Consider the following 18,585-nt stretch of genomic DNA (forward strand, 5'->3'; position numbering starts at 1 on the left):
AACAATAGTGAGTACTCAGTTAGTCCTCTTAAAATAATATGCTTGAGCTTGGCTAACAAGTCATCTTTATTGACCAGAATGCATGCCTCTTTAGAAAGTTTCTTATCTTGATTGACCCGGCATCCAAGTGGTCAAAATTTAAGAAGGCCAAGAAGAAAAACCCAACTTCCCGTCTTGACATTCCAAAAGGAAAGTTCAAAGCTTTGCAGAGAATCATATATACATAAAGGGGACTGCAGAGTTCAGTGAAGAACAGAAGTTGAAGAAGAAATGGAAGATGTTAAGCTGTTTGGAGCATGGCCTAGTCCATATGGTTACAGAGCGATTTGGGCTCTGGAGCTCAAGGGCGTCAAGTATGAGTATATAGAAGAAGATTTGAGTAACAAGAGTGATTTGCTTCTACAGTACAACCCAATTCACAAGAAGATCCCGGTGCTTGTTCACAATGGGAAGCCAATTTCCGAGTCCACTGTTATCCTCGAGTATATTGAAGAGACGTGGCCCGGAAATCCCTTGCTTCCTTCTCTTGAAGACCCTCATGGAAGAGCCTCGGCGCGGTTCTGGACCAAGTTTATAGATGACAAGGTGATCATTTTACTACTTGGTTATCATTTTCACTTCAAAACTTTCTGGTTGTTGGTACTTTTAATAATGCAAATACTTCATTTTGGGTGAAGCAGGCTCTTCCATTTACTATGTTATTGATGACCGACGGAGAAGAACTAGAGAAGGCAGCGAAAGAGGTAAAGGAGATACTTAAGATATTGGAAGAGCAGGGTCTAGTAGAGAAGGAGTTCTTTGGTGGCAATGAGATTGGACTGGCCGACTTGGCCATGGGATTTATAGCCTCCAGTTTTGGAGTTATTGAAGAATTGGCTGGTGTCAAAGTGCTGAATGGGGATGAGTTCCCTGGCTTGTGTAATTGGGTTAAGAAGTTTAAGGAGAACCCAGCAATCAAAAAGAACCTCCCTGACCCTGATCAAATGTATGTGTATTACAAGCAGAAGAGGGAGATGCTTATTGCTTCAAGGGCAGCATGATATTATAAAAGTAAACTTTCTTGTAACAGTTTTGCTCGTGTTATGGTTAGATACACTATAGTTCTTTACTTCTTCAAAAAATAGTTCTTTACTTCTTCAAAAAAATTTCAGTGTTGTAGAATCCATTTGAGAATTTGAGAGAGAATTATGTGCTTCTTTATTGATAATATGACCCTTTATATAAAGTGTCAAGAGTACAAAGATTACAAGAAATTCTATTATGAAAAGAGATATGAAATCTATGATTTAATGTACTTTCCCTATTACATAAAATATCACATCCATATTTGGAGTAGTCACACCAAATCTAGGTTTTGCAACAATCAATTATCATTAGGGTGTCACATTCTTACTGCTATAAGCCTATATATAAGTAGGTATCATAGTGCTAACCCAGCTTATTCATCCAAAATGAACGTTCAAATACGAATAACTATAGTGATTAGGGCTATCAATATTTTGTGTCTTAGTTTGTAGTATGTCGACCGTATTAAACATGTCACAACAGACAAATTAAATTCAACTTATTTTATAATCATCAGAAACAAACCTAAACTTGAAATGAATTATGATGACAGTATAAAATAAATTAATTCACTTAAATATCTTAAACGTGTTTCACTCTCTCAATTTTATGAAGATTTTCGGTTGTATTATTGAGTCTGTTGTAATTGATAACCTTGTGACATGATCAAACCACTACCTAGTCCAAGTCATTTTATCAAACCATTAGAAAATATAAATTAAAACATTGTGGCGACACTAAAGTCTGAAAAAAGAAGAAAAAAGAAGAAGAAGTTAAATTTCATGACCATTTAGTCGGAAAAATGGTCATGAAAAGAGACTGATCTCCAAAAAATGACCATTTAAGATATCAGTTGCAACTTGCAAGTGTAATAAACAAAAAGAGACTAATCTCGTTAACAAGGTTCTCTTCCACACATTCAGTACTTAACACCTACTTTTAGAGCCCCATATGATTCTTGTAACGAAAGGGACTGGGACATGTTCCTAGCAGCTTCACTTCTTCCATTTCTGTAAGCACGTGTTTTCTTTCCCTATTCCCCACCTGTCTTCAACGTAAGGATTGGCTTCGTTCTGCTTTTTAAATTTTGTAGTCAAGAGTTCTGGTCGACTTTAAGAAGAATAATTAATCAACTAGTACAACTTGCTTGACAAGTCTTTTGTTTTTGTTGGAAAAACATGATCTTCAGAATTTGGGGCGCAAAACGATATCTTATCTCTAAGATGTATACCAACTACATATGAATAGTAAAGTCAATAATAGCCAACACAGGACAAATTGGCCTCTATCCTTCCTTACCTTGTACATTGAAGGTGAGGCATATATATACATGCAGAAACCAGTCCAGGAGCAAAACAGAACCCAGCAAAATGGCACAAGTTATATTGTTAGGAGCTTGGCCTAGTTCATTTGTTTACAGGGTTATCTGGGCACTTAAACTCAAAGGTGTAGACTATGAGTATGTAGAGGAGGATGTCTTATACAACAAGAGTGACCGTCTTCTAAAGTACAACCCGGTCCATAAGAAGGTCCCGGTTCTTGTTCATGCCGGAAAACCAATCGCAGAGTCCGCTGTCATTCTTGAGTACATCGAAGAGACGTGGCCACAGAACCCCTTGCTTCCTAAAGACCCTCATGGACGAGCTCTGGCTCGATTCTGGACAAAGTTCGGAGAGGACAAGGTAAGTAATGATCACTCAACTATTTTTACTACGTTATATATATTGTCAAATGAGTCATTTGTCGCATGTTTGTTTATGTAACTAGTTGACACTTAACTGTCTAACAACTAACAAAAAATCGAATTTTATCCAACTCGAACTAATGTGGATGTTTGTGTGACATAGAGCTCAGCCCTATTTGGATTTTTCTTTACTGAGGGAGAACAACAAGTGAAAGCAACAGAAGAACGGCAGGAGCAGTTGAGAATCTTGGAAGAGCAGGGCCTCGGTGACAAGAAATTTTTCGGTGGAGACGAGATTGGAATGGCTGATTTAGAATTTGGATGGCTAGCTTGGTGGCTGGAAGTCTTGAGTGAAGCAGCTGGGGTTAAAGTGATTGAAGTCGAAAGCTTCCCTCGCTTACATGCATGGATTCAAAGGTTCAAGGAGATTCCCACAATCAAAGAGACCCTTCCTGATCGCAGTGCAATGTTGACCTATTTCAAAGATCGAAGAGCAACAATTCTTGCTAAAATCTTAAACACTAGCTAGGTAGAACCTGCTTCTGCTGAGCTTCTACTTCTCAAACAATGATATAGCTATAATTATTAGCTGATGTAAGGTTGTTTATGTAATTTTCTTATCCACATTAACTCCAGCAAATAAAAGCTCGCAGCCTGAATAAACATATATTTCCATGGACTTATGGCATAGATATATGTTTGTATATGAAACAGAGTCCATAAATTCCATCAAATTTTCAAGAACATTGGCATATCAAAAAATTAACTCCAGCAAATAAAAGCTCACAGCTTTACTTCTTCAAAAAAAAAATTCAGTGTTGTAGAATAAGAGAATTTGAGAGAGAATTGTGTGCTTCTTTATTGATAATAGTGCCCTTTATATATCAGACCAAAAAAAAAAAATAGAGCCCTTTATATAAAGGGTCAAGAGTACAAAGATTACAAGAAATTCTATTCTGAAAAGAGATATGAAATCTATGATTTAATGTACTTTCCCTATTACATAAAATATCACATCCATATTTGGACTAGTCACACCAAATCTAGATTTTGCAACAATCAATTATCATTATGGTGTCACATTCTTGCTGCTATAAGCCTATAAGTAGGTATCATTGTGTTAACCCAGCTTATTCATCCAAAATGAATGTTCAAATACGAATAACTGTAGTGATTAGGGCTATCAATATTTTGTGTCTTAGTTTATATTATGTTAACCATATTAAACATGTCACAACAAACAAATTAAATTCAACTTATTTTATAATCATCAGAAACAAACCCAAACTTGAAATGAATTATAATGACAGTATAAAATGAATTAATTCACTTAAATATCTTAAACATGTTTCACTCTCTCAATTTTATGAAGATTTTCGGTTGTATTATTGAGTCTATTGTAATTGATAACCTTGTGACATGATCATACCACTACCTAGTCTAAGTCATTTCATCAAACCATTAGAAAATATAAATTAACCATTCAAGGCTTTGGTAAGATTTGGCAAATCTGGCCCAATTCCATTTCCCACTTCATCATAACTATTTGGCGCGAGCATTTTGGGGGTTTAGGGTTTGGCCTCAGCAAATTTCCACACCGATGGGGGATGATGTCGTTCAAAATACCGATAAGAAGGCCCGATTCATGGACAGCGAAGAAGAAGAAGAAGGCCAGATTGAGCGAAGAAGATGGGAGGAGTTACAGTCGGACCTTGACCAATATACTCTCCAGAGTTAGGATGGAATCTCTGCTTCTGGCTGTCCCTTTTGTCTGCAAATCATGGTACAAAACTACTCGTAATCCTTTATGCTGGCATAGTCTCAGATTCCCGGACCATGTACGTTGTCCTTTGTTCATTGGTAATGTGGATGATGATATGTTCATTGGTAATGTTGATGATGATGTTGGGCCTCGGAGTTTTGGTCCATTTTATGATAAGTTTATAGATCAATGTGGAATTGATAAGAGTCGTTTCTCTACCACTGCATTTGTAAAGTGTGTTGTAAACTATAGCCGTGGAAAAGTTACTTTACTCGAATTACCTGAATTATGTACCGAAGAAGCGGTGAGATTGTGAAGCATTAGGGTTTACCTGTTTTTAGGTTTACTGCATTTACTGCTTTGTTTTGCTTTCTGTTAATAACAATAGCCTAGTTCTTAGGGCATGTAGTTAGTGCTGTTATTTGTTGAATTGGTCTTAGACCTCAAACCACGTTTAGGATAATGTTCACGTGGTGTATTGGTTTGTTTCCCATTCCTTGTAACAGGCTTGTATAAAAGCCAAAGTTTGTTATTCAATGATGTGTGCTTCACCTCCAAATACTCTGTGATCCTATTCTGAAGTATTCAACAATTGGTATCAGAGCTCCGAATAGGGGCCTGATCAAGAGTGTGTGAGAAAGTTTGAGTGAAACACGGAGTGATTGACAGTGAGAGAAACAAAGAGAGATTGAGTAAGAGTGAGACTCTTAGAACTCGAAGTAGAGTTTGAGATGTCAACAGAGAAGTATGTTCAAGCAGCCATACCTAAATTTGATGGTCATTATGACCATTGGTCTATGTTAATGGAAAACTTCCTGAGATCGAAAGAATACTGGAACTTGGTGGATGAGGGAATTCCAGTAATAGTTGATTGAGATGCAACCACTAAGGCACAACGCAAGGTTGTTGATGATGCAAAACTTAAAGACCTAAAGATCAAAAATTATCTCTTCCAGGCAATCGACAGAGAGATCATGGAGACCATTCTAGATAAGGAGACTACCAAAGCCATCTGGGACTCTATGAAACAGAAATACCAGGGTTCCACGAAGGTGAAGCGAGCTCAGCTACAAGCATTAAGAAGGGAGTTCGAAGTTTTTGGCATGAAGGAGGGTGAGAAGGTGGATAGCTATTTTTCAAGAACCCTAACTGTTTTGAATAAGATGAAGGCACATGGAGAACGAATGGGGCAAATAGTGGTGGTGGAGAAAATTCTCAGGTCTATGACTTCAAAATTCTGTTACGTTGTTTGCTCTATTGAAGAGTCAAATGATCTTTCTACTATTAGCATTGATGAGCTTCATGGTAGTCTGTTGTTTCATGAGCAACGAATGCAAGGGTATCAAGAGGAAGAACAGGCCCTAAAGATCACTAATGAAGGAAGGTTTGGAAGCAGGAGTGAGCAAAGGGTTGAAGGTAGAGGAAGAGCTCGCGGAAGCTTTCGAGGAAGGGACGGAGGTAGAGGAAGAAACTTTACCAAAGACCTAGTGGAATGCTTCAAATGTCACAAACTAGGGCATTTTCAATACGAATGCCCTAGCTGGAGAAGAGTGTAAATTATGTAGAGCTGGATGAGAATGAGGAGATGCTGCTCATGTCGTATGTCAAGATGAATGATTCAAGCAGGGAGAAAGTGTGTTTTTTGGATTCAGGATGCAGCAATCATATGTGTGGCACAAAAGAGTGGTTTTCTGATTTTGATGGCGAGTTCAGGCAATTGGTGAGGCTAGGAGATAATTCAAGAATGATGGTAATGGGAAAGGGCAACATCAGACTACAAGTTGATGGTCTTACCCAGGTAATTACCTCAGTTTACTTTGTGCCTGATTTAAAAAATAATCTTTTGAGCACTGGGTAACTGCAACAAAGAGGGCTTGCTATTTTGATCAAGAATGATATGTGCAATCTTTATCATCCAACTAGAGGTCTAATTATGCAATCTAGAATGACATCAAACAGAATGTTTGTCATTTTGGCTTCGGTGATGCCTCAAACTACTTCATGTTTTCAAGCTGCCTCTGAAGATAACACACAGCTCTGGCACGAAAGATTTGGGCACTTAAGTTTTAAGGGCCTAAGAACTCTCCTTTACAAGAAGATGGTGCTAGGGTTACCAAAGCTTGCAGCCTCAACCAAAGTGTGCTTCAATTGCATGAAAGGGAAGCAGCACAGAGAAGTCATTCCAAAAAGAAGTTTGTGTAGAGCATCACAGCCCCTTCAACTTGTTCACACTGACATCTGTGGTCCAATTAGGCCGGAATCACACAGTGGAAAAATGTACTTAATTAACTTCATTGAAGATTTTAGTAGAAAGACTTGGACTTATTTCTTGACAGAGAAGTCTGAGGCTCTTGGGGTGTTCAAGAAGTATCATGCAAAGGTTGAAAAGGAAAGTAGTAATTCCATCCGGTGTTTACGGTCTGACAGAGGTGGCGAGTTCACTTCCACTGAGTTCAGTCAGTTTTGCAGTGAGAATGGCATAGCAAGGCAACTTACGGCTGCCTATACACCGCAGCAAAAAGGCGTGGCTGAGAGAAAGAATCGTATAGTCATGAATCTTATACGCTGCATGCTATCAGGAAGGAAGATATCAAAACGGTTCAGGTCGGAAGCTGTCAATTGGGCCATTCATGTCTTAAATCGGAGTCCATCCTTAGCTGTCAAGGAAGTAACAACTGAAGAGGCCTGGAGTGGCAACAAACCTTCTGTTGACTACTTTAGGGTTTTCGGGTGTATTGCATATGCTCACGTTCCTGATGCAAAAAGGTCTAAACTGGATGATAAAAGTGTGAAATGCATCTTGTTGGGTGTGAGTGAGGAGTCGAAGGCATATCGGCTGTACAATCCTGATTCGAAGAAGGTAATAACAAGCAGAGATGTGGTATTTGCAGAGAATGAGTCTTGAGACTGGATAAGAAGTGAGGAAGAGCTGAAAAATGACATATTAGAGTGGGGTGATGAGGAGGAAGATAGTGAAGAAACTCATGACGTAAATGAGGAAGCAAATGCTGAAAGTGAAGAAGGCGCATGTGGTAATTCTCCAGCAAGTCCAGCTAGTGAAACAAATAACTCTCTAGTAAGTCCAACTAGTGAAACAGATGTTGAAGCTTTTGCAAGTCCAGCTCAAGGGAGGAATATGTGTATACCGGTTTGGATGCAGGACTATGTGTCAGGTGAAGGGTTATCTGAGGAAGAGGGTGAAGCTCAAAACTTGGTGATGTTCACTACCTTTGAGGATCCTGAGATGTTTGAAGAGGCTGTGAAGATGGATAAATGGAGATAAGCTATGAAGTTGGAGACCAAGGCCATTGAAGAAAACAAAACTTGGGAGTTAACAACACTGCCAAAAGGTGCCAAGAAAATAGGGGTGAAGTGGGTTTTTAGAACGAAGCTTAATGAGAAAGGTGAGGTAGACAAGTTCAAGGCTCGTCTTGTGGCGAAGGGCTATTCACAGCGATATGGAGTTGACTATCATGAAGTATTTGCTCCGGTGGCTAGATGGGAAACAATCCGAGTCATTCTTGCCCTAGCAGCTCAAAAGGCATGGTGTGTTTATCAGTTGGATGTGAAAAGCGCCTTTCTACATGGAGAACTAACTGAGGATGTGTTTGTTGATCAACCACAAGGGTTTGAGAGAAAGGGAGAAGAACACAAAGTCTACAAGCTTAGAAGGGCGCTGTACGGACTCAAGCAAGCTCCCTGAGCTTGGTATAGCAAGATCGAAGGGTACTTCATCAAAGAAGGGTTCGAGAAATGCTATTATAAGCACACCCTATTTGTGAAGACTGAAGTTGGAGGTAACATTCTTATCGTAAGTCTTTATGTAGATGACTTGATTTTTACTGGAAACACTGAAGATATGTTTGTGAGCTTTAAGCAATCGATGATGAGGGAGTTTGCCATGACTGATCTTGGAAAAATGAAGTATTTTCTTGGAGTAGAAGTGATACAGAAGGAGCAAGGAATTTTTATTAATCAAAGAAAGTATGCACTTGAGGTGTTGGAGCATTTTGGAATGTATGATAGTAATTCGGTGAAGAATCCAATTGTTCCTGGGTTCAGGTTGTCTAAGAGTAGAGGAGGAGTTGTTGTGGATGCTACAATATACAAACAAATGATCAGTAGCTTGATGTATCTAACGGCCACAAGGCTAGACCTAATGTTCTCAGTAAGCTTGATCAGCAGGTACATGGAGAGGCCCACTGAACTTCATTTGCAAGCTGTTAAAAGAGTCCTTAGGTACTTGAAAGGCACATTTGGTCTGGGAATTGCTTATCAAAGAGGAGTTGAAGACAGATTGGTGGGATTTGCAGACTCAGACTATGCTGTAGATGTCAATTTACGGAAAAGCACTTCGGGTTATGTTTTCATGCTTGGAACCGTAGCGGTGTCATGGTCATCAAAGAAGCAACCCGTAGTGACCTTATCAACTACAGAAGCTGAATTCATTGCAGCTGCATACTGTGCTTGTCAAGGTGTTTGGCTAAGGAGAGTGCTCGAAAAATTAGGGCATGTTCAAAGTAAGTGCACAACCCTCTATTGTGATAATAGTTCAGCTATAAAGCTCTCAAAAAATCCAGTTTTACATGGGAGGAGTAAGCATATAGATGTGAGGTTCCATTTTCTACGTGACTTAACAAAGGATGAAGTTGTTGAACTGGTACATTGCAATACTCAAGAACAAGTCTCAGATATTATGACAAAGCCACTGAAATTGGAGTCTTTTTTGAAGCTTCGTGACAAGCTGGGGATGTGCTTGGAGTTGAAGTAAACTGATTGCACTCTTGTGCAATGCAGTTTAAGGGAGGATATGTGAAGCATTAGGGTTTACCTGTTTTTAGGTTTGCTGCATTTACTGCTTTGTTTTGCTTTCTGTTAATAACAATAGCCTAGTTCTTAGGGCATGTAGTTAGTGCTGTTATTTGTTGAATTGGTCTTAGACCTCAAACCACGTTTAGGATAATGTTCAACATGGTGTACTGCTTTGTTTCCCATTCCTTGTAACAGGCTTGTATAAAAGCCAAAGTTTGTTATTCAATAATGTGTGCTTTACCTCCAACTACTCTGTGATCCAATTCTGAAGTATTCAACAGAGATATGTTTCACATGAGTGCCCCTCCATTAAGGTTATCTGGTTCAAGGATGACTTAGTTATGTTCTAGAGTTCTCAAATTATTCCAGAGGTAATTGCAAAGTGGAAATTTTTGGAGTCGGTGTTTTTTGGGGAAGGCATGGTTAGAATTCTGAAATAGTTTGAAAGGAGGAGTTGCCCTCAAGGTTTGAGTAAACATTTTAAGGTATTGTTGGCATCAGAAAGTGTCCTCGAATCCTTGTGCAGATTGGCACTCACTGCAAGTATTTTACAGATTTAAACATTTTTCACGCCACTGTTGATGAAGTTGAGGCATCCACAATTGTGAACTCGCTGCCAAACCTTCAAAATTTTTTTGCTAGAAATTGTCTCATTGAAAGGGATGGTGTTGTTACGCTACTGCGGGGCTGCAAACAGCTTGTGCTTTTTGATGCCCAAAACTGTGAAGGTTTTGAAGACGGTGATGGAGAAATATCAAAGCTTGCTTCCCATATTGATACCTTTTTTTGTAGGAGTTCTCAAGGCTATAAGTTGGTTGTTTTAAAAATGCTTAGTAATGTGAGGAAGCTTTTTTTCTTGTTGGGTGTATTAAATAGGCTCAACTAAGCCAATATCCTGATAGACTAATCACTTAATCTTAATGATATGTTTGTTTGTCTGTCTTCTATCTAGGTATATATATAGAGCATGTTACTTAAATCATAATGCTATGTTTGTTTTTGCATCTTAACTCCAAATACAAGTGCTAGGGTGGATTTAATGTCGCTTTAGATATTCTTATATGGATTTGTTTAAGTGATAGATTCTCTGTTTAAAGGATTTTGGAATGACTTTACAGCAACTATGTGTGCTGCCAGAACTGTTGCTCTTGTTCAGGAACTAGCGACCTCTTTCTTTTTCAACCCGGAATAATATTTCTACGGTTTTCTTGGTTTTAATATCTATTGTTTGATGATCAACATTCTTCTATTTCTTTGGCAAGTCCTTTATCATTGTTTCAAGAGTCCAAGATTCAAACTCAATAAGTTTTGCAAACAGTTTATTCTTTGTGTATATTTATGTGTTAAGGCATTTTATCGGATGTAAAGATTTCCCGCATAATCTTCCCTCCTCTTTTTTCATGTTATTATCCTAGTTTTTTGTTTCAAGCTTTGTATTCACTATTCAGAGCCCTTCAACTTTAAACCCAGCTTATCTGTTTTCCCACAGTTTTTCTTTTCAGAATTTTTCCTAGCCGTAATTTTCCAAAGCTTACATCCAAATAAAATTGGGCTTGGAATAAAGATAGTAGCCTGAGTTTTATGTACTTTAAAGACTCAGATTGCGGTTGCAGCCTTCAGGGCTGAGCCATTCTAGTAGAATTGTGTGATCATTTCCAATCCTCTGGATGTTCACTATGTATCTAAATTTTATGTTCATTCGATTAAGGGTTTTGTCTCTGATTTAACGAATATGGGTTTTGTTGTGGGTTTTTGGGTCACATGACTTCATCTCTGGCTTTGTTTTGGATTGTTCATTTTGATTCAGGGTTTTGTGGGTGATTTAATAAGCATGGGTTGTGTTGTGGGTTTTGCATATCACAACGTTTAGATTGGGAGGGTTAAGGATTGGTATGTCCAAATCAAGATACATAGTGATCGGTTAATAGAAAATTGATTGAGCATTTGATCCTGTTTTTTTGCTTCTAATTGGTGTTGATCTTCTGTTTTCACCATGTTTTCATAATTGACCTTTGAAAATATTCCTTCTGATTTTCATCAACTTCTTTACAGATGTTGTTCCTTTGGAGCATGGCTTTGATGATAAATATAAAAGGACTAAATACTGTTTAGTCCTTGAGCTTTTAACCATAAAACACTTCAGTCTCTGACCTTCTAATTTCACACGTTTAGTCCCTGTACTTCAAAATTTCAGACCAGAGAAAATGTTACAAACAGTACCCGAACTAAGGCTTATTCTTAACTTCAGTACCTGACTATGCAAAACTATAACTTTGGTACCCCAAATTTGAAGTCCGACCCAAGAATGGTACACGTCATCCATCACGGCATTAACTAGCTAACCACGTGGCATATTTTGAGGGCCCTCATGGTTTGCCACGTAGCAAAGACTTAACGCTGTGATGGACGGCGTGTACCATTCTTGGGTCGAGCTTCAAACTTGAGGTACCAAAGTGATAGTTTTGCATAGTCAGGTACTGAAGTTAGGAGTCGGCCTTAGTTCGGGTACTGTTTGAAATATTTTCTCTTTCAGACCAATAGGTCCTTACCTTCTAAAAGTCGCGGCAAAATATCTATTATGCCCTCAGTTCTTTTTTTTAAATTAATTAATTATTTTATTTTTTTGGAAAATGAAATTTTTTTTCCCTTTCTTTCTTTCTGTTTATTTTTTTTAATGTTTTTTTCCCTTTCTTTCTTTCTGTTTGAAAAAAAAAAATAAAGAAAAAAGAATAAATAAAAAAAGAGAAAGGAATAAATTTATTTAAAAAAAGAAAAAGAACTGAGGGCATAATAAACATTTTGCCGCGACTTTTAGACGGCAAGGACCTATTGGTCTGAAATTTTGAAGTACAGGAATTAAATTTGTGAAATTAGAACGTCAGAGACTGAAGTGTTTTATGGTCAAAACCTCAAGGACTAAACAGTATTTTGTCCAATATACAACTTTTGTTGTTCAATGGTCATGGATTTCTTTCTCATTCATTTTAATTCCCGTAGTAGATTTGAAGGAATATAGGTTCTGCTATAGGTTCCTTAAAAAGGCTGAACTTGCTAAGTCTGACCTTAGCTTGCTTTCATATGGATTCACTTAAGACAGGAAACTGCATTTATGACAAATTTGTCCTGGCTTTTCTCCATTACAATTTAGTCTCTTATCTCCCTCTCTCAGAACAATACCATATAGACTGTTGTACAATAAACTTGAATAAAGGAATTACAGCAAAATTCTTTTTGAATACGCAGCTTTTATTTAGTATCAGAACAATGGATTTTCTGTACTTTTCGAACTTTGCTTGAACTTCCTTGCAAACTTCTGGAATTTATGCTTCCGCTTTGTTATTTTTTCGTCTTGGTTTTTGGTTTTTTAATATCAAATTTTCTGATTGAAATTGTTTCTGGGTCCTGTATTTGATAACTCAAGGATTGCATGCTTCAAAATTTAATACTTGATCATAGAAAGTGAGATTTTGAGTAATAGCATATATAAAATTGATTATGCTGTTTTTCATATTGGGTTGTGATTGATTTTGCTTGCAGGTGTTGCTTCCTACTACTGTTCCTATTTCAAGTGATTTATCTGTTAGAAGATTTGTGTTCCAGGTGTGAGTTATTTCTTTTCTTGGATGTGAAACAACAATAGCTTAGGCTGTTGAACATGAAAACGTCTTTGTTGGGTGGATTATCAGATATATGAAGCTCATTGCATTAATTGTGTGTTTATAAATATTTCTATGCTGTTTGTAGTCTTATTTGTCTTTTGCGCTCAACAGCTAGGTCGACATTTTGTTTGGTCACAGTTTATTTTGGGGTACGCTTTTCAACTCAAGGCTCTTGAACTGTGGACATTAGCCTAATTGTAGTGAGTGTCTAACCATTTATATTTACTTTGAGAGTGTCTAAAATAAGTGTATTTCATGATTTTTGCAAAGGAAAACTAAATTTACTCCACGTATGCCAACCTCTGAGAACCTAGCTCCGCTAGGATTTGGGAACAAAACCTAATCGCTTAGGTTTTCAAGTCCTGCACCTCTTCTTTTCTTGATGGAGATAGTCTTATGTGTCTATTATTGTTGGTTCTCTGACATATATTCAAAATCTGTACAGTGCATAAAGGTTTCAGTCTCCGAAAATGTTATGGCTTTTTCTGCAGTTTGGAGTTTTTATTCATTTTACATGTTTTTATGGTCTGTACTTGGAAATAAGGATTGGTCTATAGGAAAAAGTACTTAGCGATCAGGTGATAGAAAATTGATTGAGCATCTGATCATGTTTCTTGCTTCTAATTGATATTAATCTTCTGATTTTCATCAACTTCTTTAAGGTTGTTGTTTTGGTTCGTTTGATTATAAATATGAGTAGCCTGAATAAGTGCATCTCCAACATTGATCATAGCTGTAATGTTTTCATGATTAATTTGCTTATTTTTTTTGGATGTTGTTGCTTACGAGCACGGCTCTGATGATAAATATAAAATAAAAGTTTTTCGATTGTTTTTCTCTACATCTATCCAAATTTGGGATTGCTTTCTGATTCATTTTATTTCAAGGTTTCAGAATTTGGATCCATAATTGTTTATTGGTGACTGTTTGTGCTTACTATCTCAAGTAACGTTTATTTGAAGATTATATGCACATTAAGGATTTACAAAGATAAAATTCTTGGATTGGAAAATGAAAACAGTGAAAGTCATTGTGGTTGTGATGTTGTCTGCTATCGAATTTTTTTTTATTACTATTAAATTTTTAGACAATTAGATTAGTTTGTTTCAAAGAGTGTATCAGAGCCAATTTTATGAATCACAAAGTTTCATAGTATTTAAATTAACATGCTTGGTGACACTTTGGATAACAAAGTTTTGATGATAAATATTGTTGACATTTGGTCAGTTTTTTTTTTTTTTTTTTTGGCAAGAAGGAAAGGGACAAATTTAAGTGGTAACTGTGAATGGTTTTCTATGTGTACAGTCCATAGATATGCAGATGAGACCACTTCAATTGAAGATGCACTTGAGTCTGCCAATGAATTAGATCAGTGCTAAACTCCAATTGTAGAAACTTGATACCAGCTTGCTTAAAATATCAGGTGTTAGCTGAATCTTTCTCTTTACGATTGAAATACCAATTTTTATAATATGTAAAATTATAATTGTATTACATTATGTAGATCAAGATTTGAGGAAAAAAATTAAACACACAACATCGCGCGGGAGAATTTTCTAGTACATTTACTATATACTAAATCGCAGTGCATTGTTTCTGACTGCTCCTAAGGGACGGAAAGGACGGCTACGTCCTCACTTGACCTTTTTATACGGCTCTGCCATTGTCGTCTGAAGAGACCGTTCTGCCCTCGTTTGACATTTGTATCGATCGACCCATCTTATTCTCTCTTCTACAGCCGCCCATGGATTTCTATAATCAGTGGATTGCTTCTTCTGTCTACAATCGTGTAAGGAAGATTGAGAGAGTGAGTTTTTTTTTTTTTTTTTTCCTGTGTTTGATGTCGATTTTTTGGTTTGAATTTGTAAACCTGGATTTGGTTTATTCTTTTGTGCTTACCATCTTCTCTGATATAGATTTTGTTCATTTTTTTGGCTTCTAATGCAGTTTTTGTTACATCTTTTGGATTGGCTGGGTTATAGTTTGAAAAAGGGTGAGAGCAGTTGTCAGTTTCTGATCATCTGTGGAGGAATTTTGGTTTGTAGTTTTCAATCGATTTGATTTGCAGAGGGAGCTAGATTCGTCAGTTTTGTTCTGCTGGAGAAGAAGACAAATTCATGGACTGCAATCTAATTGATTGTTGTGAATTTAATTGAAATTTTTAATTGAGTTGTTTATAAGTTGAATCAGGTTTTTTACTTTTGTTGTCTGTTTTTAATTTGCAGGTTGTGCATATTGAAGGGAGAGAGGTTTGAAGTGGAAGCAAAGAAAAGAGGTTTGGTTGTTAGCAGTAAACAAAGGACAAATCCCACAATCAGAGAGATCCTGACAGAACGCAGTACAATGTTGACCTATTTTAAAGGCCGAACAGTAACTTATGGCAGATCAGAATCTTCAGCTATATATACACACACACACACACCCAGTAGAGTAAGAAGATGAGCAGAAACGAAAGGAATATGGAGGAAGTGAAGGTAATAGGATTCTGGACAAGTCCATATGTTTACAGGGTTACATGGGCTCTGAAACTCAAGGGAGTCGAATATGAATATCAAGAAGAGGACATATGGAACAAGAGTGATTTGCTTCTTCAGTACAACCCAGTGCACAAGAAGGTTCCAGTGTTTGTTCATGGTGGAAAGACGATTGTAGAGTCGGGTATTATTCTGGAGTACATTGACGAGACCTGGCCGCAGAACCCTCTAGTTCCAACAGACCCTCATGCGAGGGCCATGGCTCGATTTTGGATTAAGTTTGTTGGTGACAAGGTAATCATACATACCTGCCTTTCTTCATAGAGAGTTTCTCCTAATGAAAATAAAATGTTGCCTTAACTGACTGGCTATTTTGTGCAATTTAGATGAAGAACTTTCAAGGATTCTTCTTCAAAAGAGCTGGAGAAGAGCAAATAAAAGCAGCAAAAGAAGCCCAGGAGTATCTGAAGATCTTAGAAGACCATGGCCCTGAGGAGAAGAAGTTCTTTGATGGTGACAACATTGGAATGACAGACGTATCCATGGGATGGCTAGCATTCTGGCTTGAGGCCATGGAAGAAGCATCTGGTGTACAAGTTCTCGAAGCCAATAGCTTCCCTCGCTTGCACGCATGGATTAGAAATTTCAAGCAGGTTCCTGTGATTAAAGAAAATCATCCTGACCACACTCGGCTGGTAGCCTATTTCAAACCGCTAAGGGAGAAGTTTACCAAGCCAGCGACTACGTGATACCCTACTCTTACTTTCAAACAACAGCACATGTACCGGGTAAGAATAATGGTTGTGAGTTGTGACATAAACAATAAACAAGGAATAATACCAGTGAATAGTTTCAATCACATCAAGTACTGTTAGTGACTGAATAAGAGAAGTTCTTTCTAACGCATGTGTGTTTTGCTTGTCCACTGGCTCATGTCACTTGTTACATGGAGTTGAATCCAAGCCTCCACTCCATTTTAATTAAGAAGAATATTTTGGTAAAAAACCAGAGCTATGAAGACAACAATATGTAATGCAAGAACACTGTACCTGTACAACCTCCAATGTGTTTCTACCTTGTCTTTAAACACAGAATAAGACCAATTATAGAATTTACAACACGACATAATTAGAATGTTGCCAGTTTATGAAGAATTTAATTCAGCAACACCGAAGCCTGTTTATATGGCCTAGTCTTTCATTTATAGCCTTATTGAGATTGCAATTTATCAAGCAATGTTGAGTATATACACTGAAAGTTCTATTACTAGTCTGTCCTTTACTTAAACCATAATCATCTAACCATCTAATTCTGATCACATTCACTTTACTCACGTAGTGCAATGCGGTCTGGTCTAGGGAAATTGGGGTTCCGTTCAGTTTGCAACTTCTTAACTGAGCTAAAGTTATGTTTCATCGATTGATCATCTGATCAATTATCAAGCTCTGCTCTGAAAAGAAGTCTGCATCTCTTGTGCTAGCATATATAACAATTCTCATTGAGATTTGGTTGAATATATGATCAAAATTTACCTTGCCTTCATAAGGGTCATCCCAAAACCAAGGGATTCTGTGGCACACCTCCTTAATGTATTCACCGGAATCTCTGTTCCTCTTGTTCGGGGACTAGTGACTTAATATCTTTTGTTTCATGATCCACATTCTCTTCTTTCTTTGGCCAGTCCTTTCTTTATATTGTTTGATGTTTTAAGATTCAAATTCAATAAGTTTTTGGCAACAGTTCATTGCTTTATGCATATTTATGTGCAGTTCTATCTGATGCAAAGAATTCCTGTACAATCTTCCCTCCTCTTTTCTCATGTACGTTATCATCCTAGTCTATGTCTGAAGGTATAATCTGAGCCTTTGTAACATTAACTCTGTATACAGCTATATACATGTAACGTTCCCATGTTTATCTATTTAAAACTTCTCCTTGCCTTGAGTTTCCAAAGCTTATTTCGAGTAACCGCTTTCAATTGGTTCGGTTCTGTATATAGAACTGGTTTTTGAACAAAGATAGTAGCTTAAATTTATGTGGTTTGAAGACTCGGAATGCTGTTACATTTGGTGGAGCATACTGGAAGATATGATCATTTCTAAAGATCTCTATTTAGTGAGAATGCTCCTTGAACGAGCACCGGAATCTTCTTATTAACCAGGTTATACTTCAAAACAAGACTAATCTTCTTAACAAGGTTCTCTTCCACATATTCAGTACCTAACACATTGTTTTAGTGCCAATATGATTCTTGTAACTAAAAGGACTAGGACATGTTCCTAGCAGCTTCACTTCTTCCATTTCTTTCCCTCTCCAACACCTGTCTTCAAGATAAGGATTGGCTTCGTTCTGCTTTTTAAATTTTGTAGTCAAAAGTTCTGGTCGACTTTAAGAAGAATAATTAATCAACTAGTACAACTTGCTTAACAAGTTTTGTTTTTGTTGGAAAAACATGATCGATCTTCGGAATTTGGGGCGCAAAACAATATCTTATCTCTAAGATGTATACCAACTACATATGAATAGTAAAGTCAACAATAGCCAACAAAGGACAAATTGGCCTCTATCCTTCCTTACCTTGTACATTGAATGTGAGGCATATATATACATGTAGAAACCAGTCTAGGAGCAAAACAGAACCCAGCAAAATGGCAATAGTTTTTTTTTATTTTTTTTGAGAAAAGGAGATAATATCATTCAATTATTCATAGCCAGAAGGCACGTACATTGAATGCTGTCTTACACCAAAATCATACATGGTATAAGCTACTAGGCAAAGGACAGGTGACCCTCACTATTAACAAATGCGCTCACTTAATGAGCCTACATACAGGAGATCAAATCCTCACTACAAAACCTCCTTTTTGAAAAGTAAACCTAGTCGCCTAGAGACCTCAATTGGTGTACAACTAGAGAGAACTAAGAAGCAAGTAGTAAAAGACTCAAAGTCAAGTACTAGGCAAGGAGACCCGGGAACCAAAAGCTTCCCACGTCCTTATCTCGAGAATCCTCCGTCGTAACTACTCAAGAGGATTTGCTAGAGGCACGGAAGTGCGTAGTTCTCTAACAAAAATAGAGAGTAATATAAACCTAGGATTCCCAAAGCAAGGAAATAAAGAGTAACTACAA

General features: G+C 37.4%; 3 protein-coding genes across 5 annotated transcripts; all 3 read left to right on the forward strand.

Annotated features, from left to right (window-relative positions):
- Positions 1 to 102: 102 nt before the first annotated feature.
- Positions 103 to 2,417, forward strand: LOC112169022 (probable glutathione S-transferase). 3 transcript variants are annotated; one of them, XM_040508162.1, is made up of 3 exons: positions 103 to 585; positions 681 to 1,050; positions 2,402 to 2,417. In XM_040508162.1, exons 1-2 carry the CDS (start codon positions 271 to 273, stop codon positions 1,038 to 1,040), a joined length of 675 nt encoding a protein of 224 aa, XP_040364096.1. In that variant the 5' UTR covers positions 103 to 270; the 3' UTR covers positions 1,041 to 1,050; positions 2,402 to 2,417. The 3 variants fall into 3 exon arrangements, with proteins under 3 accessions (XP_040364096.1, XP_040364095.1, XP_024161725.1); XM_040508161.1 differs by lacking the exon at positions 2,402 to 2,417 and adding an exon at positions 2,255 to 2,395; XM_024305957.2 differs by lacking the exon at positions 2,402 to 2,417 and having other exon boundaries at positions 681 to 1,207.
- On the forward strand, positions 2,402 to 3,483 carry LOC112169021 (probable glutathione S-transferase). The gene is made up of 2 exons (XM_024305956.2): positions 2,402 to 2,747; positions 2,913 to 3,483. Exons 1-2 carry the CDS (start codon positions 2,436 to 2,438, stop codon positions 3,276 to 3,278), a joined length of 678 nt encoding a protein of 225 aa, XP_024161724.1. The 5' UTR covers positions 2,402 to 2,435; the 3' UTR covers positions 3,279 to 3,483.
- An 11,904-nt stretch (positions 3,484 to 15,387) lies between these two features.
- LOC112174153 (probable glutathione S-transferase) lies at positions 15,388 to 16,379 on the forward strand. Its single transcript, XM_024311876.2, has 2 exons — positions 15,388 to 15,750; positions 15,843 to 16,379. The coding sequence occupies exons 1-2, from the start codon at positions 15,421 to 15,423 to the stop codon at positions 16,203 to 16,205; spliced, it is 693 nt and encodes a 230-aa protein (XP_024167644.1). The 5' UTR covers positions 15,388 to 15,420; the 3' UTR covers positions 16,206 to 16,379.
- Positions 16,380 to 18,585: the final 2,206 nt, after the last annotated feature.

Source organism: Rosa chinensis, chromosome 6, assembly GCF_002994745.2.
Source record: "Rosa chinensis cultivar Old Blush chromosome 6, RchiOBHm-V2, whole genome shotgun sequence".
Lineage (NCBI taxonomy): Eukaryota > Viridiplantae > Streptophyta > Magnoliopsida > Rosales > Rosaceae > Rosa > Rosa chinensis.